This window comes from Aquila chrysaetos, chromosome Z (genome assembly GCF_900496995.4).
Source record: "Aquila chrysaetos chrysaetos chromosome Z, bAquChr1.4, whole genome shotgun sequence".
Lineage (NCBI taxonomy): Eukaryota > Metazoa > Chordata > Aves > Accipitriformes > Accipitridae > Aquila > Aquila chrysaetos.
Window position 1 is genome coordinate 86947343 of NC_044030.1, and position 18322 is coordinate 86965664.

At 45.6% G+C, this 18322-nt stretch overlaps 1 protein-coding gene across 19 annotated transcripts in view; it reads right to left on the minus strand.

The window, feature by feature from the left end:
* Nucleotides 1–13978, minus strand: part of TCF4 (transcription factor 4) — a 247603-nt gene extending 233625 nt beyond the window's left edge. For 2 of the 19 annotated variants that reach the window (XM_030003627.2, XM_030003619.2), the window contains exons 1-2: nt 11574–12195; nt 9798–9870 (exon numbers count right to left, since the gene is read on the minus strand). In XM_030003627.2, the coding sequence (XP_029859487.1) occupies nt 9798–9870; nt 11574–11864 (364 nt within the window). In that variant the 5' untranslated portion in view covers nt 11865–12195. Of the gene's footprint in view, nt 1–9797; nt 9871–10220; nt 10338–10480; nt 10611–11573; nt 12197–12230; nt 12357–12646; nt 12764–13393; nt 13699–13959 lie in introns of those variants that run through there. The other 17 variants (XM_030003618.2, XM_030003617.2, XM_030003626.2 and 14 more) reach the window with 14 other exon arrangements.
* Nucleotides 13979–18322: the final 4344 nt, after the last annotated feature.

Below are 18322 nucleotides of genomic sequence, written 5' to 3' on the forward strand. Positions count from 1 at the left end.
CCTAATGGACAGCAGTCATCTAAGGATAAGGAGCATTTACTCCTAATGCAATGCACCTCAAGCGGCACAGCACTAAATATTTCCTCCGCATTTCAGGATCAGCTGCTATGTGTAGTCCTCATAATTAAGTATGCACATCTATAAAGAGCTAAAAATAATTTAATAGTTATTTCTGCATTATAACTGTACATGCAAGCTTTATTGCTGTCACTTCTCCCTTTATCAAGAATCCCCTCAAAAATGAGGAAACCTATGCTACACCCTGCAGTACTGCCAGCAGAAATGGACCACGCTCACAGGTACTCCCAAATCATGTTAATGCATGAAAGTTCACCCAAACAGTCTTGTGGTACTAGAATTACAGAGACAGATTATGTCACAGCCTCATCCCTGCATGTCTTTGTTTCTAAAATACTGAAGAAACCCTCTTTCACATAGTTTCATTAGACACCAGTATTTCAGCTTCTGCTCTGTCTGATCTCGCAGTCATTTCAAATAGGCACTGCGCCCAAGGAACAGCATCAGATCTTCATGAAGAGATAGGCAAGAGGAAAGTCACAGGGAGGAATACATCATGTTAGAGTTTGGGGACTTTATTTGGGTTTGTTGTATTTGTGGAACGACTTGCTTCCAGGCTGAAAGTTTATATGCCAGCCTTCAGCCCAGTTCAAACGCTCAGAGCCAAGTCACAAACTTATCAGAAAGGTTTGTAATGGAAATGCTGACAGACCCTTAAGTCTAGTGGCACTGGCAGGTGCTCCCACAATACAAGAACATAATTCAATCAAGCTTTTGGCTGACGTCACGAAGCACAAAACAACTCAAATGCTTTATGAACAGTACCAGAACCCCTGAGATTCAATTACAGTCTTGATATTTGATCAGGAGTCATACTTAGCTGTTTTTAATATAACAAAACCTTTGTACCAGTTATTTATCAAATAGGTCGATCGTATTTAAATGTACAGTCAGAGGAAAAAAGTGCATTGTACCATGTTAACCTGACCATCCCAAATCTTCAGGAACAAGACAGGCTTTTATTTGAGAAAAACAGCACCAGGCGAGAGTCTGATTTTTATATACTACAGAACAAAAAGAACTGAATCCCTATTTTCTTAGGGATTACACACATGCCTAAGAATTAATTCAGTGATTTCAATTTTTTTCCATTTTTGGACCCCTAAAATTATCCTGGCAGAGGTACTGATTGCTACGTACTGAATGTAATATGCAATAGGGTTTTTTTGTTTTGTTTTGTTTTTTAAAATAAACTTTGCTGGAACCCACAGAAATAGCCCAGGGGCCTGAAAAGATCTGCTGTAATGGTAAGAATCCAAAGGTAAAATCTCCTGTTTGAAGCCTCCCTGACTCTGCACTCTTACAAATGAAGCACCGACCAAGGAAGAACCCCTTCTGCATCAGGCCTAAGATCACCTTCTGCGGCTCGCCATACACACAGACAACAAAGCAGGGTGCCGCATACACACACACGCACGACGAAGCAGGGTGCCAAGGGCAGCACTGGCAATGGGAAGCGTGTTAAAGGGCAGGAAGGGACGGAGCTGCTGGGAAGGCTGCCGGCAGCGTGCCAGCTCGCAGGCAGCGGATGACAGCCTGCCATTGCTCACAGAGCCCGGAGCAAGAGCGACTTCGCCTCTCCCAGCAGCCGGAGAGCGCGAGAGCCTCGGCTCCTCTGCCCCTGCCTCGGCACAACGCTGGCGCCCATGCCAGGGCCGTCGGCGTCCCTTTCTGCGGTAGTCACTTACGCGCTGATGCAGATTGCACGTAAAACCCTGAATGAAGGAAATGAAGCCCAGGTGCCAGGCCCACTGAAGCCAGCCGAAAACGAGAGCGGGCTTTCGGCGAGGAGAGGACCAAGCGGCTTCCGAACACGCAAGTGCAGCGCCCAGCATCTCTCCCCGGTACCCCGCTGAGACAGTGGAGCAGAAGGCACCACCAAGTGCCAGATACATCATCTTAACCTCGGAAGCCTTTTCACCAGGTGAAAAGAAAATCATTATATTCAACAAATCAAGTCTTAGGGGATTAGTCAAATTCCACAAGAGTACTCTGCAAATACAGCACCGTGTGCGAAGCATTGTTTCCAAAATAGATCAATACGCAGCACAGACAACAATAGATTGCAGCTACGTATTGTCATTACTACCAATAGTAGTCTTGAAAGACATCGTTAAACGGTGACTGTCACAATAGCTCTCACATGAACAATGCTGTAACTGCACATTCACATTAAATACTTTCTCACTGCTCTGAAATCCACCAAGATAAACCCATTTTTAAATACACCTGGTTGGCTGATATGCAGATCAACTGCACTAGTGTTTACCTTGGCAGAAAGAGTAAATTTGCCAACCTTCCTCAGCACTTTTCCTATTTCTGCAAGTTTGCAAAGAAAAGAAATTACACAACAGCCTTTGAAAACATTAGAAAAATTATCTAAGAATTTGGTCATTGCCACCGCTCTGCTTTGTCAAGAAGCGCTAGGCAGAAAAGCTTTCACTGCAAACAGGTTAAAGAAGAAAATTTAGCAGGCCAGTGTTACAAGACCACAGATCCGTGCCCAGGTACAAACCTTAAAGTCACAGGTTTGAAAACCTTTGACGCACAAACGGTAAGAGACAGATTTCGGCATTTGGGCTAGATCCCGTGAGGCACACGATACCTCCCAGATGACAAAAGAAGTGGAGGCCCCTCGACATCTCATTGCCTCAGACTGACAGGCAGCATCAGCTGCATAAAGGCAGATGAGGAAATTTGGTAGTGACTTTTACTTGGCAGTTAATAGTACAGAATAAGTAACACCAAATTAAATTATTCAAGGGACTCATTTTAACTGTTGTTATTCCTCCCGTCTTCTGAGGTGCAAGAGGAACTCTACAGACTACCTACAGTCACTGGCAGATGGTACATACTATTACATGTATATTAATTTTATATGCCTACATCTTCAGCAGGACATGTAAAACATTCCCAGGCTATGCCGGCTCTTCTCTCTGATGACCGCACAGTGAGCTTACTTGAACTCGAAATTTGTCTGAGCAATGAGAGTGTGATCTGGCTGGGGGGGATCCGTCTCACCTAGCCTTCGACAGCCAGAACACAGCAAGCTACACCTCGGCAAATCGCTAGGTCCTTTGGTAGAGAATAGGCATCGCCAGAAAATGATTCACTGATCTGAAACGCCTTGGGGGCAATCCCTCCTCTGCCAGCTATGAGGAGCCCTAGGAGATGTAGGCACCTGACTTTCATAAGGCTGCATTTCATAAGCTTCAAAACAATAGGCTGCCTCCAATTCAGGACATAAAAAAAATAATTTCCACTTCTTGAAATGTAATTTCTATCCCTTTTTATTTCTACTTTGATTATGTCCAGTGCCCTGGTATCGTTTATCTGGGAAAATTTTGGTAAAAGATCTTTAAAACATTGCAAACACATACCCTGTTTCTTATTCAACAATTGCAGATCTGTTATCTTGGCTTATGGGAACTGATCTAAATAACATCATGATATCAAACAGTGAAAACCACAGGCCTGGGGCCACCGGGGCTCTACTCTTTTTCTGGGACTTGCAAAGACACAAATTTCCAGATACAAAATGTAGTTTACCATTAGAAGTAAATGTTTGATCTGTAAAGCTTACAAAATGACTTTGTTTATCATAGCAGATGAAAAAAAAAAAAAAAGGAATAATTTTAAACTCAAAACAAAACTGTTTATATGACAGCTTTTAGTGCTCCATGATTCTGTGCATTTAAGAGAGATTCAAGCAATTAACAGCATAAACTTTCATTACATAGTTCTATTATATATGTTTATGTGACTTAGTTGTTCATCTGTTATTTAAGTGATTTCCTCATTACAATAGTATGGTAAAGATATTTGCTGATCTTGTCAAAAAAAGTCAAGCAGTTCATTCGCAACATTCCTGGGATCCCAAAGTGTGTGCTTAAATCCTTTTACTTACTAGGTAAGTAAAATATCAAAGCAATTCCAAAATTCAGTAATGGTTTAAATCATGGGGGAGGGAAAAAAAAAAAAAAATTAAATCACATGTTCTTTTTGCAGTAGCCAAAAAATAAGCATAAGTGGTGAAAGATTAAAATTTGTGTGACCTGGTGTTCACAAGATGCCCAGGCTGACAATTATTTGTGGCTATTTAATGTTTCTTGGGAGTTCAGTCAATGGAAGCTGCATTTGCCTATGACAAAAATCAATATGAATTTGGGAGTGGCACAAGTACAAATCTAATGGGAAGAAGCCAAATTGTACCTCACACGCTCCCAAATGCCTTTTTTTCCTGCATCCCTTACTGAACACGTTAGACAAGCTTTGTACTCCTACTTAACTCCAACTCAGACCTAAGTTCACTGGTTGAACAGATACACTTTTTTCACAGATACCTCGTATCCACTGAATAATCTAAAACATTATTTCTGTTACTGCTAAATTTGGCAATGGCAGGCACAAACATCTCCTTCAAGTGACATTTGGCTGGATCTGGCCCCCAAGCATTTCAGCCTCTCAGACAGCTAATGTCTATGTTTTTAAATTATTAAACATATTCAGGAGTCTTGACAAGGTAGACACGCAATGATTATGACAAAAAGTATTTAAAAAAAGCTACAGTATCCAACAGCACGACTGAACTGTTTCAGATACAGTTTGCTTAAATCAGATCCAATGCAAGCATTTTGCAGAGCATTTGTTTAGACCCTCTTCCATTCAATAAGGCTAGTTTTCTTCCAACATCAGAAATCAAGGCGATTTGCATCTTTTTTTTTCTTTTTTTTTCTTTTTTTTTTTTTTTTTTTTTTTTTTAATTACCAAGATAGGACCTTAGCTTCCAGATTTAAATATACGTGAGTGACTGCAGGTGGCTGTGTCTCTGGAACGTCCTCTGCAGGATACACTGTTTGCCACTGCAAGCAACATACAAACTCAGAAGTAACCTCTCTTCTTTGTAACTAAATATTTAGCTCCTCGAAGTATGCGCTATGGTGTCTCAGGCCAATTCAAATATCATAGCGTGGGTCTTTTTCTGCCCCCACAGTACTCTCTTTAATAGGACTCGGAGGGGAGGAGGATCGAATGCTTCACAAGTAAACATAGCTGGAAGGATGGGAGGTAACTAGCATTCTTCTTCTTCTTAATCATAATTACGAAACATTAGGGATGAAAAATATGGAAGCAGTTGCCTTTGTGTATCTACGTAGCTAAAGCCTCAAGTATTTTTCAACAGTCAAATGAGGAGAGGAGTATTACAAAGCACAGCCACGGGCTAGCAGCAGCAGCACCGGACCGGGCGAGGGGCCGGAGGGTCTGGGGCTGGGAGCTGCCGTGTCCTGCGCACCAGTGTGCTGGAGACCTGGAATGCCGCCTGGCAAAGGGAGAACGTGGTGCAACACGCAAGCAAAGCCAACACCCAAATTCAATCATAATTTTCTGTGTTTTCTGACATATACCATTATAAATGCGGACTACCCTTCAGAGCCACCTATGTACTTGCAATAGCTATGTACCTACTACACTTCTTTTCCTTCATTATTAAAAGTGCTTTTCTGATCAATACGCTTAAAATTTCTCATCTCTTACTTTTTTTCTTTTGAACAGCAATTCTGCATTATAACCCCCAAAATAAATGACATTCTTCCAAAATCCTCCCTGGTAAAGGGTATATTCTTCCCTAGCACACACACGCATTATTCCCACTGACACTAACAGGACCCATGCACGCATCCTGAGGTGTGCCTAACCTGAGCGGCTACCAAAACGTTTTCAAGATAAAGACTGTATTTAATTCCGTTTTTCTGATGATCAACCAATAACAGCAGAATTATACACCTTTCCCAGAAGGCCACACTCCAAATATGAACTGTACTTAAAAAACTCTATTTGGTTATAATTTACTCACACACACATCCAAAGCAAAAAAAGGACTTCAAAACCAAGCTGAATTTGTGATACCCTAGTTAAAGATGTATTAATTTGTAATCGCTGTTATTCTAATGCAGGACAAGCCCTAATCAAACTAATGGCAAAATTAAAAGCAAGTCTTTAAAGCCTTTAAACTGACTTCACTTTACTCAGTGATGTCTGTGCTAGCAAAGATTTTAGATTTTTTTTTGTGCACTAGGAATGGCCAATCATAAGAATTCAGTTATTCTACTGCTACTCACACCCACACAATATTCAAACATATACATAGTGGGCAATCTATAACAGATGCTTGAAAACTTAGGTAAAATTAAATACTTAAAATAGAAGAAGCAGAAGTTGAACATAATCAGGAAGATGTGGGCTTTGATTATCAGTTCGAAAACTGAAATATGCCAAATGTGACAGACCTAGCAAATTCTTCAGCACCACAATTGTTGAAAAACTGCTTCAAAACCCATTCCCAAAATCAAACACCAGCGATCATCATCTTCCCCTTATTTTACAATGGCTCGCACTTAGATTATGACAAATGCTTTTACTGCAGAAGCTAAGGTAAACTATTCAGAAAATTTTAGATGATCTAGGAAAATCAATTTTATTTTGGCAAGTGTCCTAAAAAAAAGAAGGAAAAAAAAAGAAAAAACAAAAACCCAGCTTCATTCTAATGGATGTGTATTGTTCAATTTAAGTAACAGATATTAAATCACTTTACAAATACAATATAAATTTGAGGTAACTCCATGGGAGTTTTCTTAAAAATAATTTCAGTCTTCACCAATTCTCCCTGTTAAGGTCAGAGTCTCTAAACCAGCATGGCTGAATTGTTTTAGTGCTCTCTGCTGAACACCTGCAAACATCAAACAAAAACTCCTGGTCCTTTACTGGGTTGACAAAAGCCTTTCATGTGAAAAATGCTCCATGGGAATGTCACGGCTGTGGCTCAGGTTACATTCCTTTCTCCCTTGCAGCCCTCACCATTTCTTAACATGGTAAGAAGCCATGTTTGTGAAATTAAAGATTAAAAGGAAATGTGGCTTTACTTTATTTTCATTCACACATTACAAATCACAATAGAGCATCATATATTAGATGAGTAAAAAGCTATTAAGATGACTTTAAGCATGAAATATTACCACACTTGCTAAAGTACAGTTATAGTTTCACTTCACTGCTTGGGATTACTTTTCTTTGGGGTCTTTTTTTTTTTTTTCCCTCCCCCCGTAAGATAAGTTTCAGGTTAATGCAGGGGAATGACATCTGCGGTTCCCCATCTCAGTAAATACAATTTTTAAAAGAGGACCATTAAGAGAAGGTCAGCTCAAACTTCAGAAGGTCATCTGTCCAGGAGGAAGACCAAGCTGCATTCAGATCACTAAAATTCTGTATTATCAATATGCAAAATTAGAATAATAAACTGTGTTCCTATGTTATTAACGGGGCTATCTTTAATCCTTCCATATAGTTACAGAAAACATCTCTTGAAGCAGTTGTCTGGGCGCTATCATATCAAATCTGAATTTCTCAAGTCCTGGCTCATTACAACACCGCACACCAAATATTCTGAAGCAGCAAGACTCTCGCACACAGCTAGCTGGCCAGCAAGAGCACAGGGAAACAATAGCCACGCTTCTCCTTCTCGCAACTGTATCTTCAGGCCACACATCCACCCTCTCACCGAGTATCAGTGAGGGGCAATTCACTGATACCTAGATTCTGACAACTTTTTTTGAAATCACTGATCGCTCACTACAAAACTCCCTAATAACCAAGCAACAGATCTTTATATAAGAAATTCAAAATTGTTTTCCTTTAGAAGAGTGTACCCTGTGCTGCATGCCATTGTGCAAACAATCTACCAACATACAGTATACGTTCCTTTATCAAGCAGGGTACTTCATCCTCCACCATCAGAGACTGGTGTATTCAAGCATTTACATGTTGTTAACAGTGTGGGAGAGTTCAGGTGTTATTTTAAATAGTCTATATCTTAATATTACTAATGTACTTCAGCACATTAAATTATTCGTATGTCTAAAATGATGCGTCAAAGTTACTTTAATCTTTCAGATTTAGAGACAATAAAAAAACCATATAACCCCTTGATTTCACTCACTGTTCAGATTTGCTATCCTGTGGTATTTCTGATCAAAATGACTTCATAGATGAGGTTTACGATGCGTTTATTAAATATAACTATCTAGTCAATTGCTGTTAGACCAAGTGTTAGTTGCTGCATTGACTGGTATATAAGCATGACAAATTGATTTGTCTGGCACAAACACTCTTCGCTTCTCTCCAGCGAAAACAAATATAGTGAATATTATGTATTCGGTTAAATCAGTTATTAAAATTATGTAATTCAGAAAATGACAAAAAATAGGATTAAAACCTTTAGCTTGCGAGATATAAAGAAAATTACATTTGGAAACCTATTCAAACCTAATAGTAAAATTCACCAAGTCACTATATTCATAATATAACCAAATTTGTGAAACAAAACCAAAAACATGTTATTTTGAAAGTCTGAATAGAATAAAATTCACAAAATGAGTACTTAATAATTGTTGGCGGCATTTGATCAAAATTTATATTACAGACTACCTTCAAATTAGGAAGTCCTTCTTTGGAAATAAGAAGTTAATTGACATACTAGTGCATTTAATAAAAATGGCTATACTGAATACACAGAAGAGGTTCCTTTAATTGAGTACAAACTGCAAATAGCAGGCATGAAACTATATGCAATGACGTGTTTATATCTAGATATCCACTGGCAGTTTGCAGTGAAGACTTGTCCAAATTTACCATCTGATTTAGAACAGTACTCTGTGTATAACAATACTACGTACAGTGTGTTGGTATGTGTAATTGCCTGTGCTTTTAAAACACTGCAACTCTCTACCCGGAGATGTATTTGTGTCCTGTCCAAAACACCACATCCGCAAGGCAGGGAACCCTCTTAAACGAACTTAATAGAAGAGTAAGGAAATTTCAAATGCGTAAGTATCCTTGCTAGTTTTACTTCTAATTTGTCAGGCATATAAAAACCTGTATATAAAACTTCAGTTGCCAGACAATTATTGTACACATATGTTCTACCACAAAGAGCTCTGATATTTCTTTTGTCATCAAACAGGACTCCTGTTTTTAGGGAATGCAGAAGTTGCCCATATAGTACTACTACAGCCAAATAAACAAACATACAAACAAACAAATCCTCCAGTGAAATTTCAGGGACTCTTCAAAAGCAGTCAAATATTTAGAAAGAAAATGCCCTGTCTTCTACCAGGAAAAGAAATCGGCCCAAAGATTTTAATTCACCTACAAATATTCCATCAGCAAACAGTGATCTCTAATACTAAAGAGTTCTTTTCCCGGAAGAGGTTGGTGTTTATACTCAGATACTTGCTTATTTATTTATTTATTTTATTTAAGCAGCCTTCAATTCTTATTCACAAAATTCATTCTCATGCAAGATGTTTTGATTATAATTTCTGAGATACAAAAGACAGCATCTGAAATTGTAAATAAAAATCTCCAATGCTCAAATGAAAAAAGAAAAAGATTTAAACTAGCTCACCTTGAACAATTATACAGAGGAGAAGTTTGGGGGGGGGGTGTTTAAAAATATCATAAATGTATGGAAATACTGTCAAAATGTCCCAGTCTTGTGGAAATAATAAGTAGCAATAATAACAGTCAGCGCTTAGGAATAATTCCGCTCAGATCTGAATGAATCTGCTCCCCAGAAGAGATTAACGCAACCACAACAAAGGTAATGCCTATGGATAAATAACTAACAACATTTTAACTACATATGAAACAAAAATTTTACATACTTGAGCCAGTAAAATGTCCACTTGCCAAGGAAGTTGGTCCATTTTTCCCACTGCTCACAGGAGGTGAAAACATCTAAAAAAAACAAAGAGGCATTACTACTGGAAAACAAGAGATTCCCGAGTCCACTGTTAGTCAAAAGTTCCTTCCACATTTGCTGTGAACTACGTTCAATAGTTTGTCTACCACGAAACATCATCCCCCACAGACCTGAAAATGAGTCAGTATTTCTTACAGCCCCCACCAGCCCCTCACCACCATCATCACGTTTTTATTAGGCTCATTAGCTCCCCAAACAATATTCGCTTCCCGAAGAGTTTGAGCAATCCCAGTCCCCAGCAGCGTTATCCAGGCTGGGAAGCGGGGCTCGCTCCCCTCTCCAACTCTCACGCTGACAAAGGCGAAAAAAGTTTTTTTGCTGAAACCTTGGCCATAAATGTAGCAATGTCCATTTCCATCCCGCTTTACGATTTGCCTGTCATATGTGAACCCAAATAATAATAATGCAAAGTGCCACCTGCCCTAAATTCTCATTTCGTCTCTAACACGAGAGCAATTTGAAGCAAGGCTCTCTCCCTCTCCCCCTCTCTCTCCCTCTCTCTCGCTCCCTCTCTCTCTCCCTAGCATTTATTTCGACCCTAATTGGTTTCTCTCTTCTTCGACGTGTCTAGTGGATAATACGCACCTTCCCTGAGTCAGAGCCTGCAAAAAGCGAAGGAACAAATGGAAAAAGTGCAACAAGCAAAGAGGGGGCTGCAAAGCTGCCTCAGGCTACGTTTCCTGGCCAAACTTCCCCAAGCCATTCCTCCAAAGCAAAGTCTGGAGCAGCAGCAGCAGCACCAGCCTGAAGCAGCCTCATTTACACGGGGGGGGGGTGGGGGGGAGTCAGGTTTTTGCGGGGTGTTGCTGGTCTTTAGGAACATACATGCATCTCACAGCAAACTGATTCTCCCCTTAAATAAATAAATAACTGGATAGATAGATACTCCTGACATATTGGGGGGAAGGGAGGGGATGGGGAGAGGAAGGAAGGGGCTGGGAGGGGGAGGGGGAGCCTGACAAAACTAGACAAGTGCACACGTCCGGATCAACGTTTGGCCTCCAAACCAGCCCGGCCAGGAGCAGCCCAAAGAGACAAAAAGTACTTTTTTTTTTTTTTTTTTTTTTTTTTAAAAAAGCACCATCTAGCTGGGGGGCTTCGGAAAAGATTGGAGCAGTTTTAATGACAGCAGAAGCCATATGAGATTTCAGTGAAAACTTTAAACTGAGACAGTCATGGATTTCTTTGCACTTTCCATGTGCCAAAAAATGAAACAAGGGAAGAACTGAAAATAGAATATAAGCAACTAATTAGCAATTAATTAGTTCATGTGCCAACAACGCTATAAAACGTAAAGCACAGTAAAAGTGCTAGATATTGTTATTAACTAATGATGAGAAATGTTCAGTTTTAGGGGCATCTCTTTTTGTATGAATTATTTTAGACATCCAAGACATTAAAATAAGCTGTGAACACGATTGCATCTCCCATCACATACAATAAGAAATAATAAAAAGACTCTAATTTTTGTTTTTCTTTTTTTTTTTTTCAAGCAGAAAGATATTTACCATGGTTCTAGCTGCTGATTAAAAATTGCCCAATGTACTTAGATCACAGTTTTGTTTTGTTTTTGTTGGTTTGGTTTTTGGTTTGTTTTTTTTTTTTTTTTTTTAGTTTAACAGATCAGCTAGAAGATATTTTTTTACAGCTGTTGTTAATTTCCACCGTTGTTTCTTACCGCACTGAAATCCAGTAAATCACTCAGTTCTTTGTCCGTCCCTAAGGCAGCCATTCGCTGTTGGTGATGCATTTTAGCAAAATCACACAAACCTAGAAACATGGAAATAACCGCAATCAGAAACCCAGTCCCGAGCCTTGCAGGAAACACAATCGGATTTTTCAGGGGGGTGGGGGTCGGGGGTGGGTAGTTGAGAAGAAGGGAGGGAAAAAAGATGGAGGGGCAGCAAAAACAACAACAACAAAAAAGCGATATTGTATTTCCAAAGAGGCGATCGAAACCCGGTAACATCCACTCTAAACCCAAATCCGGAGGAGAAAAAAAAAGAAAAAGCCTCGCTCCCGGAGCATCATTTATGCAACAGGAGGTTCAGCGAGGAATGAATGAGGATCCCAGAGAAGAAACTACAGCCATCCGCTCCCAACTTTTTCCCTTCTCCTTCTTCCACGCAAAGTAGCGTTTAGAGGCAGAAACGGCAAAGAGCGATAACAGCAATGAAAAAAAAAAAAAGAGATGCAAAGTCGCAGGCTACGGAGGCGCCGGTGCGGAGGGACGCGGGGCGGGGGTGGAGGGGCCGGGAGGGAAGCAGAGAGCAGCCTTTGACAATTAGCCCCAATTTCTAATTTGCGGAGGGGAGGGGGGGTTAATAACAACAACCCGGGAGCGGCTCGGGCCTGTGCGGAGTCATCGGTTCCCTCCGAGCGCCCGGGGGGAGGGGAGGGGAGGAGAGGGATGGGGAGGAAGGGAAGGGAAGGCAGGGAAGGGAAGGCAGGGAAGGGAAGGGGCGCGGAGCGCAGCGCAGCGGAGCGCAGCGCAGCGCAGCGGCCGCGCCGCCTCGCCTCGCCTCGCCGCAGCCCCGGCAGCGCCGCTACCCGCCGCTGCCGCCGCCGCCGCGCTGCCGGGCCGGGCCGGGTCGGGCCGGGCCGGGCCCCCGCCCGCCGGCCCCGCGCTCCCGCCGCCGGCTCCGCGCCCGCCCGCCCGCTGCCCCGCCGCCGGCCTGCCGCCGCCCGCCCGGCCGCCCGCGGAGGGGAGCGGAGCGGAGCGCGGGGCCGGGCGGCGCGCCGCCTCCGTACCCGCAGATCATGGAGCTGCAGATCCCGGCCAGCCGCCGACTCCCGCCCGCGCCGCACTTTTGCAGGGATTATACTTTAAATTTCCCCAGCTCGCGCACATACACATGGCAAAGCGAGTTTATACGAGGCTGCAAATACACGTGATGCGGAGACTTTGCCAAGAGGAACAATATTTTCTCCCCTTGTATTATCCAGTCCATTTTTTTTTTATTCTGCTTTGTTTTGGTCTGTTTGTGGATCCCCCCCCCCCCCCCCCCCCCCCGTGCCTACAGCTAAATTTCAAACCCGAGGTTTTCGATTTACAGAGAGCATTGCTGCAAACTTTGCAAAATCAGCCCTTTGATTCGCTTTACGCTCAAGTTTCTGGGGACGATGCCAGCGGCCCCCTCCCCCCTCAGCATGTTATACTTTTATTTTACATTTTGCTATTGCAGGCCCGACACACTCCACGAAAACTAGTTCGACTTCATTTTCCGGTAGGAAATAAAGCACCGAGTTAGCACGCTGAGCGTTTGCACCTTAGTGTAGATCTCACACGTGTAATTACACCGTGTATATAGAATGTATATTTATACACACGAGCAATTATGTGTGCGCGCACACGGTGTACTTTCTATTTGCATTTACACATCGAATAACTTGCACCTCTTTTTAAATAACACATTGGGATCGACAATTTAAAAAAAAAGAAAAACCAAAAACAAAAAACCACAAACAAGTTACTCTAACAGCAAATTGTAACTTTACCTTAAATGGCCACAAATATGTTCACAATATTCCAAGGGGGGGGAAAAAAAGAACAAAAATAAAAAAAAACACAAAAATAAAAAAAAAAAGAAGAGAGGAATCTTCTGCCAAAGTGCTTTATTATCTCACACGTGTGTGACCCTCCAAAACCACGAAAAAGTACTGTAAGTGTCAGTCCTGCTCCGGGGTACTCCACAGCTTTACAGGCACCCTACACCTGGCTTTGTTGGGATTTGGGGTTCCCGACCACCAAACGCCCGCCACCAGCTCCCCCACCCAGACAGCCGAGACGCCAGCCAGCCAAAAAAAAAAAAAAAAAAAAAAAAAAAAACCAAAAAAAAAAAAGGCAAAAAGAAAGGAAAAAAAGAAGGTCCGACAACTTTTCCCTCTATTGTTTTTACAAACACATGGTGACTGACAAACTGCGAGCGCCGTGGCGGCTCGGGGACTTTCCCCTCTGTCCTTCCTTAAAAAAAAAAAAAAGGCAAAACCCCCAGAGCGAGCGCGGAGCCGCCCGTCCCAAACTTGTTCCAAGTTTACAGCGCTCTCCTCCTCCTCCTCCTCACCACCACGGCCTCCCCCGCGGAGACGCGGATAATAGCATCTTTCCCTGGAAGACACATCGCCAGCCGCTCACATCCGGGCAATGCCCGCCGCCTTATAAGCGCCGCCGCCGCCGCCGCCGCCGCCGCGCCGCCGCTCGCAGACAATGACGAGGGAGGGAGGGAGGCGGGCGGGACGGCGCGGCGCGGGGCGAGCAAGATGGAGGGGCCCGCCGCCCCCCGGCCGCGCCGCCTTTCCCCCCCCCCCCGCCTTCGCCACCCGGACCGGCCGCACCGCAGCGCGCAGCGCCCGCGGAGCTCCGCGCCTCCGCCCACGTGCTCCGCGGGAGCGCCCGGGGCAGGCGGAGGGGTGCCCGGGGGGGGGGGGCGTTGTTCCCCCCCCCCCCCCCCAATACAGCGCAGGAACCTGGGAGGGGGTTTGCAGGCGGCGGGATGCCTCGGCGTGGGGGAGCGGTTGTTTTGATTTTATTTTATTTTTTAAAAATATAATGGGAGCAGAGCGCGCAATTCTGATGGCGCGCAAACAGTTCCTGAAAATTAAAATGTAGAAGTGCATGGGAAAGGGCAAAGGGAGTAAAATGTGGGGACACACACACACACACCAAAGGAAGGAGGCTGTGCAGGTGGGGGATGCGCTGCAGGGCCCAGGCCCGGAAGGGATTAGGAGAAGTAACAGGCTGGGGGGGCTGCTCCGGACGGCTGGGCCGGGAGAGCTGTGGACCCCCTTTCTTGCCCTCCGCAGCTTGCTCAGGGGTGGTGGGAGACCCTCTGCGACGAGCGAGAGGTCATCTTGCACCCATGTTACTCTGCTGGGCCTAGAGGTGAAAGTGTAAACCTAAAAGGAGCCATAGAAAAGGAGAGGGTGCCGTAAATCTAAACCTTTCGGAACCGGAGGGTACAAAGGACCCCACGAAGCGCTGTGGGAGCGGGGAGGGTGTCCCAGCCCGGAGCAGGGCTGGGGAGGGACGTCGAGGGTGGGTGCCATGGGGAAAGCGGCACCGTGATACCATGTTGGTGCGTGGCGAAGGCTGCCGTCCCTGGGGCCTGCGTGGGGGGATACCAGCCACGCGTACACCCCCTGTAAAACTTCTGGCTTTCCAGATCCCAGGCCTCGTTTTTGCTGATCTGTATCTTCCTCCGATCCTCTCCTGGACTGGGAAGTGTCCTGCTTTCCACGATGCGCCATGCACACATTGCAGTACGCTCAGAGATACTCTTGGATAAGGACATGTGGTCATTTGTACCCCACGGTGAAATGGTGAGAGAAAAACAGGAACTACTTAGAAGATAAGGGCCTTTCCAAAGGGCACGGAGTGCAGACTTACCGTGTAATACAAAAATACCTGATCACTCTTAACTGTGAAAATGTCGCCAGGTCAGCACCGGTCCCCCCTCAGCAGTGCTCCAGAAGCTGGCTACCCACTGACCACCAGGATATCAACGTGGAGTGACCCCCACGTTGATGTCAACTCGGCCATCTTCCTGCGTGGCCTTAAAGCCTAGTGAGAAATGGGTGCTAAGGTGGCCGCCTGGGAGGGGGGTGCCCCTGCCAAGTTGGACGTTCTCCTGTGGCTGTTTTGCGTAGGTGTAAGGATACCTGGTCTAGACGAGGGGTGGACTCCCTCTGTAGCTGGAGGCTGGGTTTGTTTTCTGGAATCGGAACTGCCCATAACCCGCTCCAATGGACTCCTTCCTCAGGAGCCCCCAAAGCCACCAGCACCCCTGTTTCTCACGCGAAGTAATGGTTCAGAGAGAGCACTCACCTGCTCATCGGCCTTCTAGCTGAGCTGCTGGCCATCGTGGAAGTCAAGCTGGAGTCTTCTCCTGATGGCAGCTGGTACTGAGCACAGCATCACGTTTGGTGCCTCCAACAACAACTCCATCACATGTTGCATACGGGTCAAGGAGGCCCTGCTCTGTACTTCTTCCTTGAGCACGAGTTGCCGTAATTTTGCCTGTGGCACAGGCTACCGAGCACCCATTTCAGAATAGCTTTGCAAAGCTGCTGTGCACCCTGCCTGCAGGGAAGAAGGGCACAGATGTCCTCCCAGGAGGAGGTGGCACCCACAAGGGCTCTGTCTTCTGCCCCAGCCGTGACATTTGGAAGAAGGGACTTGTTCACAGGCCTTGGCACGTGGTGTGAGAGTATGTAAGGTGGGTGACACTGCGTGGGACGTGTATTCACAGAGCTGCAATGGTCTGTGCAGGTGCAAGTCATCCAGACAATACAGGCGCACTGGGGTGCTTTAGGTGCCGGAAGAAGTCCAAGGCACAGGTGATGTGGGCAGTCAGGATTTTGGCCTCAGGACACTTACGGGAACATTTAAGGGACGGTGTACACCATCAATATTACTTGCTGCTTTTAGCATATCGGCTTCAGCGTGTCTTCAATGACTGCCTCGGAGGCCAGAGTACCGAGTTCAGCAAGGCTCTGAGTCTCGAGCTGTTCCTGAACAAAGCCGGTGACAGCCGCTGGGACCTGGTTGCGTGCTTCATCGTGCTCCCTGCCGTAGACGTTTCTTTGAACGCCTCGTAGGCGAAGAGTAGACGTGGGAAAGCAGCAAGAGCAGCGTGCTCCATGAGGGAAGGCGGGATGGGAGCCGTGGGCAGCCACAGGCGAGGCGCAGTCCCAGAGCCTTGACACGGATGATGGCACAAAGTCCCGCGGCCCCGATGGGGCGCAGTCCCACAGCCTCCGGCGGGCGGCCAGAGCAGGGTGGTGGCAGCCACGGCTCCACCACCGGCGCAGCTCTCCTCAGACGAAGGTCAGTACCTCACGAGGGAGACCCGAGGCCGCCCGGGAAGTCCCACGAGGGCCTGAGAGCTGCGAGGGACGGGGCACCCCGTTCCTCTGCGGTACCCCCAGAAGGCCTGGGCCAAAATGGGGCTCCCGTGCCCTCAGGCAGGGGCCGGGGGTGGCTGAGGGCCGCTTGAGCCCACTGGAGCTGGCAGGGCTCGGTGACAGCCTGCCCTTCTCTTCAGGCGGCGGCCCCTCAGGGGCCTGCCGTGGGGAGGCCGGCTCTTCTCAGGGCGCGCGGGGTCCGCGCTCCCCGGGGACGTGCCCGTGCCCGCGGCCGGCTGCTCGGGTGGTGCGAGCCCCGGGGTGCCGTCCCTCGAAGGGACGCGGGTGGCTGTCAGAGGGGGAAAGGCGGCAAAGCCCCCGGGAGCGAAGCGGCCCTGCCTGATGGCGACGCAAAGGCAGACGGTGCCCTCGTCCCCGGCCGGCGGGCTCTGGGGCGCGGCAAGGGACGCAGGACCAGGGGAGAGGGTAGATTTTGGTGGCGAGGGGTCCTCGCGCGCTGTACCCCAGAGCTGGGTGTCGAGGGGGGGCTCGGCAGGCGGGCAGGGCTCAAAGCACAGCCGTGTCCCTCCAGAATGGAAGGGGGTTTTTATCCGTGAGTTATTACTCCCTTGGCACCAACAGTGGTCATAGAGCTATACGTGGTACAAAGAAGAGACAGGGCCGGTGCCAAATTGCTTGTTGTTTAAAGTGCAGGTTTATTTTTTTCCCTCAAAGTGGATCAATACAGAGAAAACTGGAGGGGAAAAAAAAAATAGTGTGAGCCCACAGAGGAGAGACAAGGCTTTATTTAATTATTTAACCCAGTAATGCATCCAGGATCTCCAGATACCACTGAAGAAATGAAGCATTAGTAGAGATTAGACTGGGAAAAAGAGGGCCTCGTGAGTCCGGGTTTGGACGATGTTCATCCCCCGCATACGGAAAGGGAGAGGAGAGCAGGGGCTGCTGATGCTCTGATGGCGGGCCTTCAGGGGCGAGGGGCTCGTGGACCCTCCCGCAGGACAGTTTCCCCCTGAGGATCGGGGAATCCCAGAAATCACGGGCCCGCACGGTGTGCAGGGCTGTCCCAGCCCTGTTTCCTAATTTCTAAAGGCTTCTTTGGTATCATTTCTTATCTGTTGTGCTTAGCTATTTCAGTGCAGCGCGTACCTTGTTTAAGCTGACTACGTTTCCTGGCCTGCTGCTGCCTTTCATCATGATTATACCGGGCGTGCCATTTCAGTGTTTCAGAAGAAAGAAATTGTTAATGCAATAATTAGGGATGTAAATTACACCTGATTTGTGCCTGGCCTGTTTGGATATCAACCATGTTTTAGTTCTGGATTAATCAAGTCATAATTAAATCCATTTTTAATATTAGCAATAACTGAAGCATTGGTGGTATTAAAGTAATATAAAAATACACTACTTTCAGGGAAAATAGAGGTAAATATAATTATTCACCTCACAACAGTGAAATATTAATAAACCACAAAATGTAAATTTACGGTGACACATAAGACTTCACACATAGTAACACAAGTGAAGCTAGTTTCTGTAGCAAGACCTTGTCTTTCTGGAGTA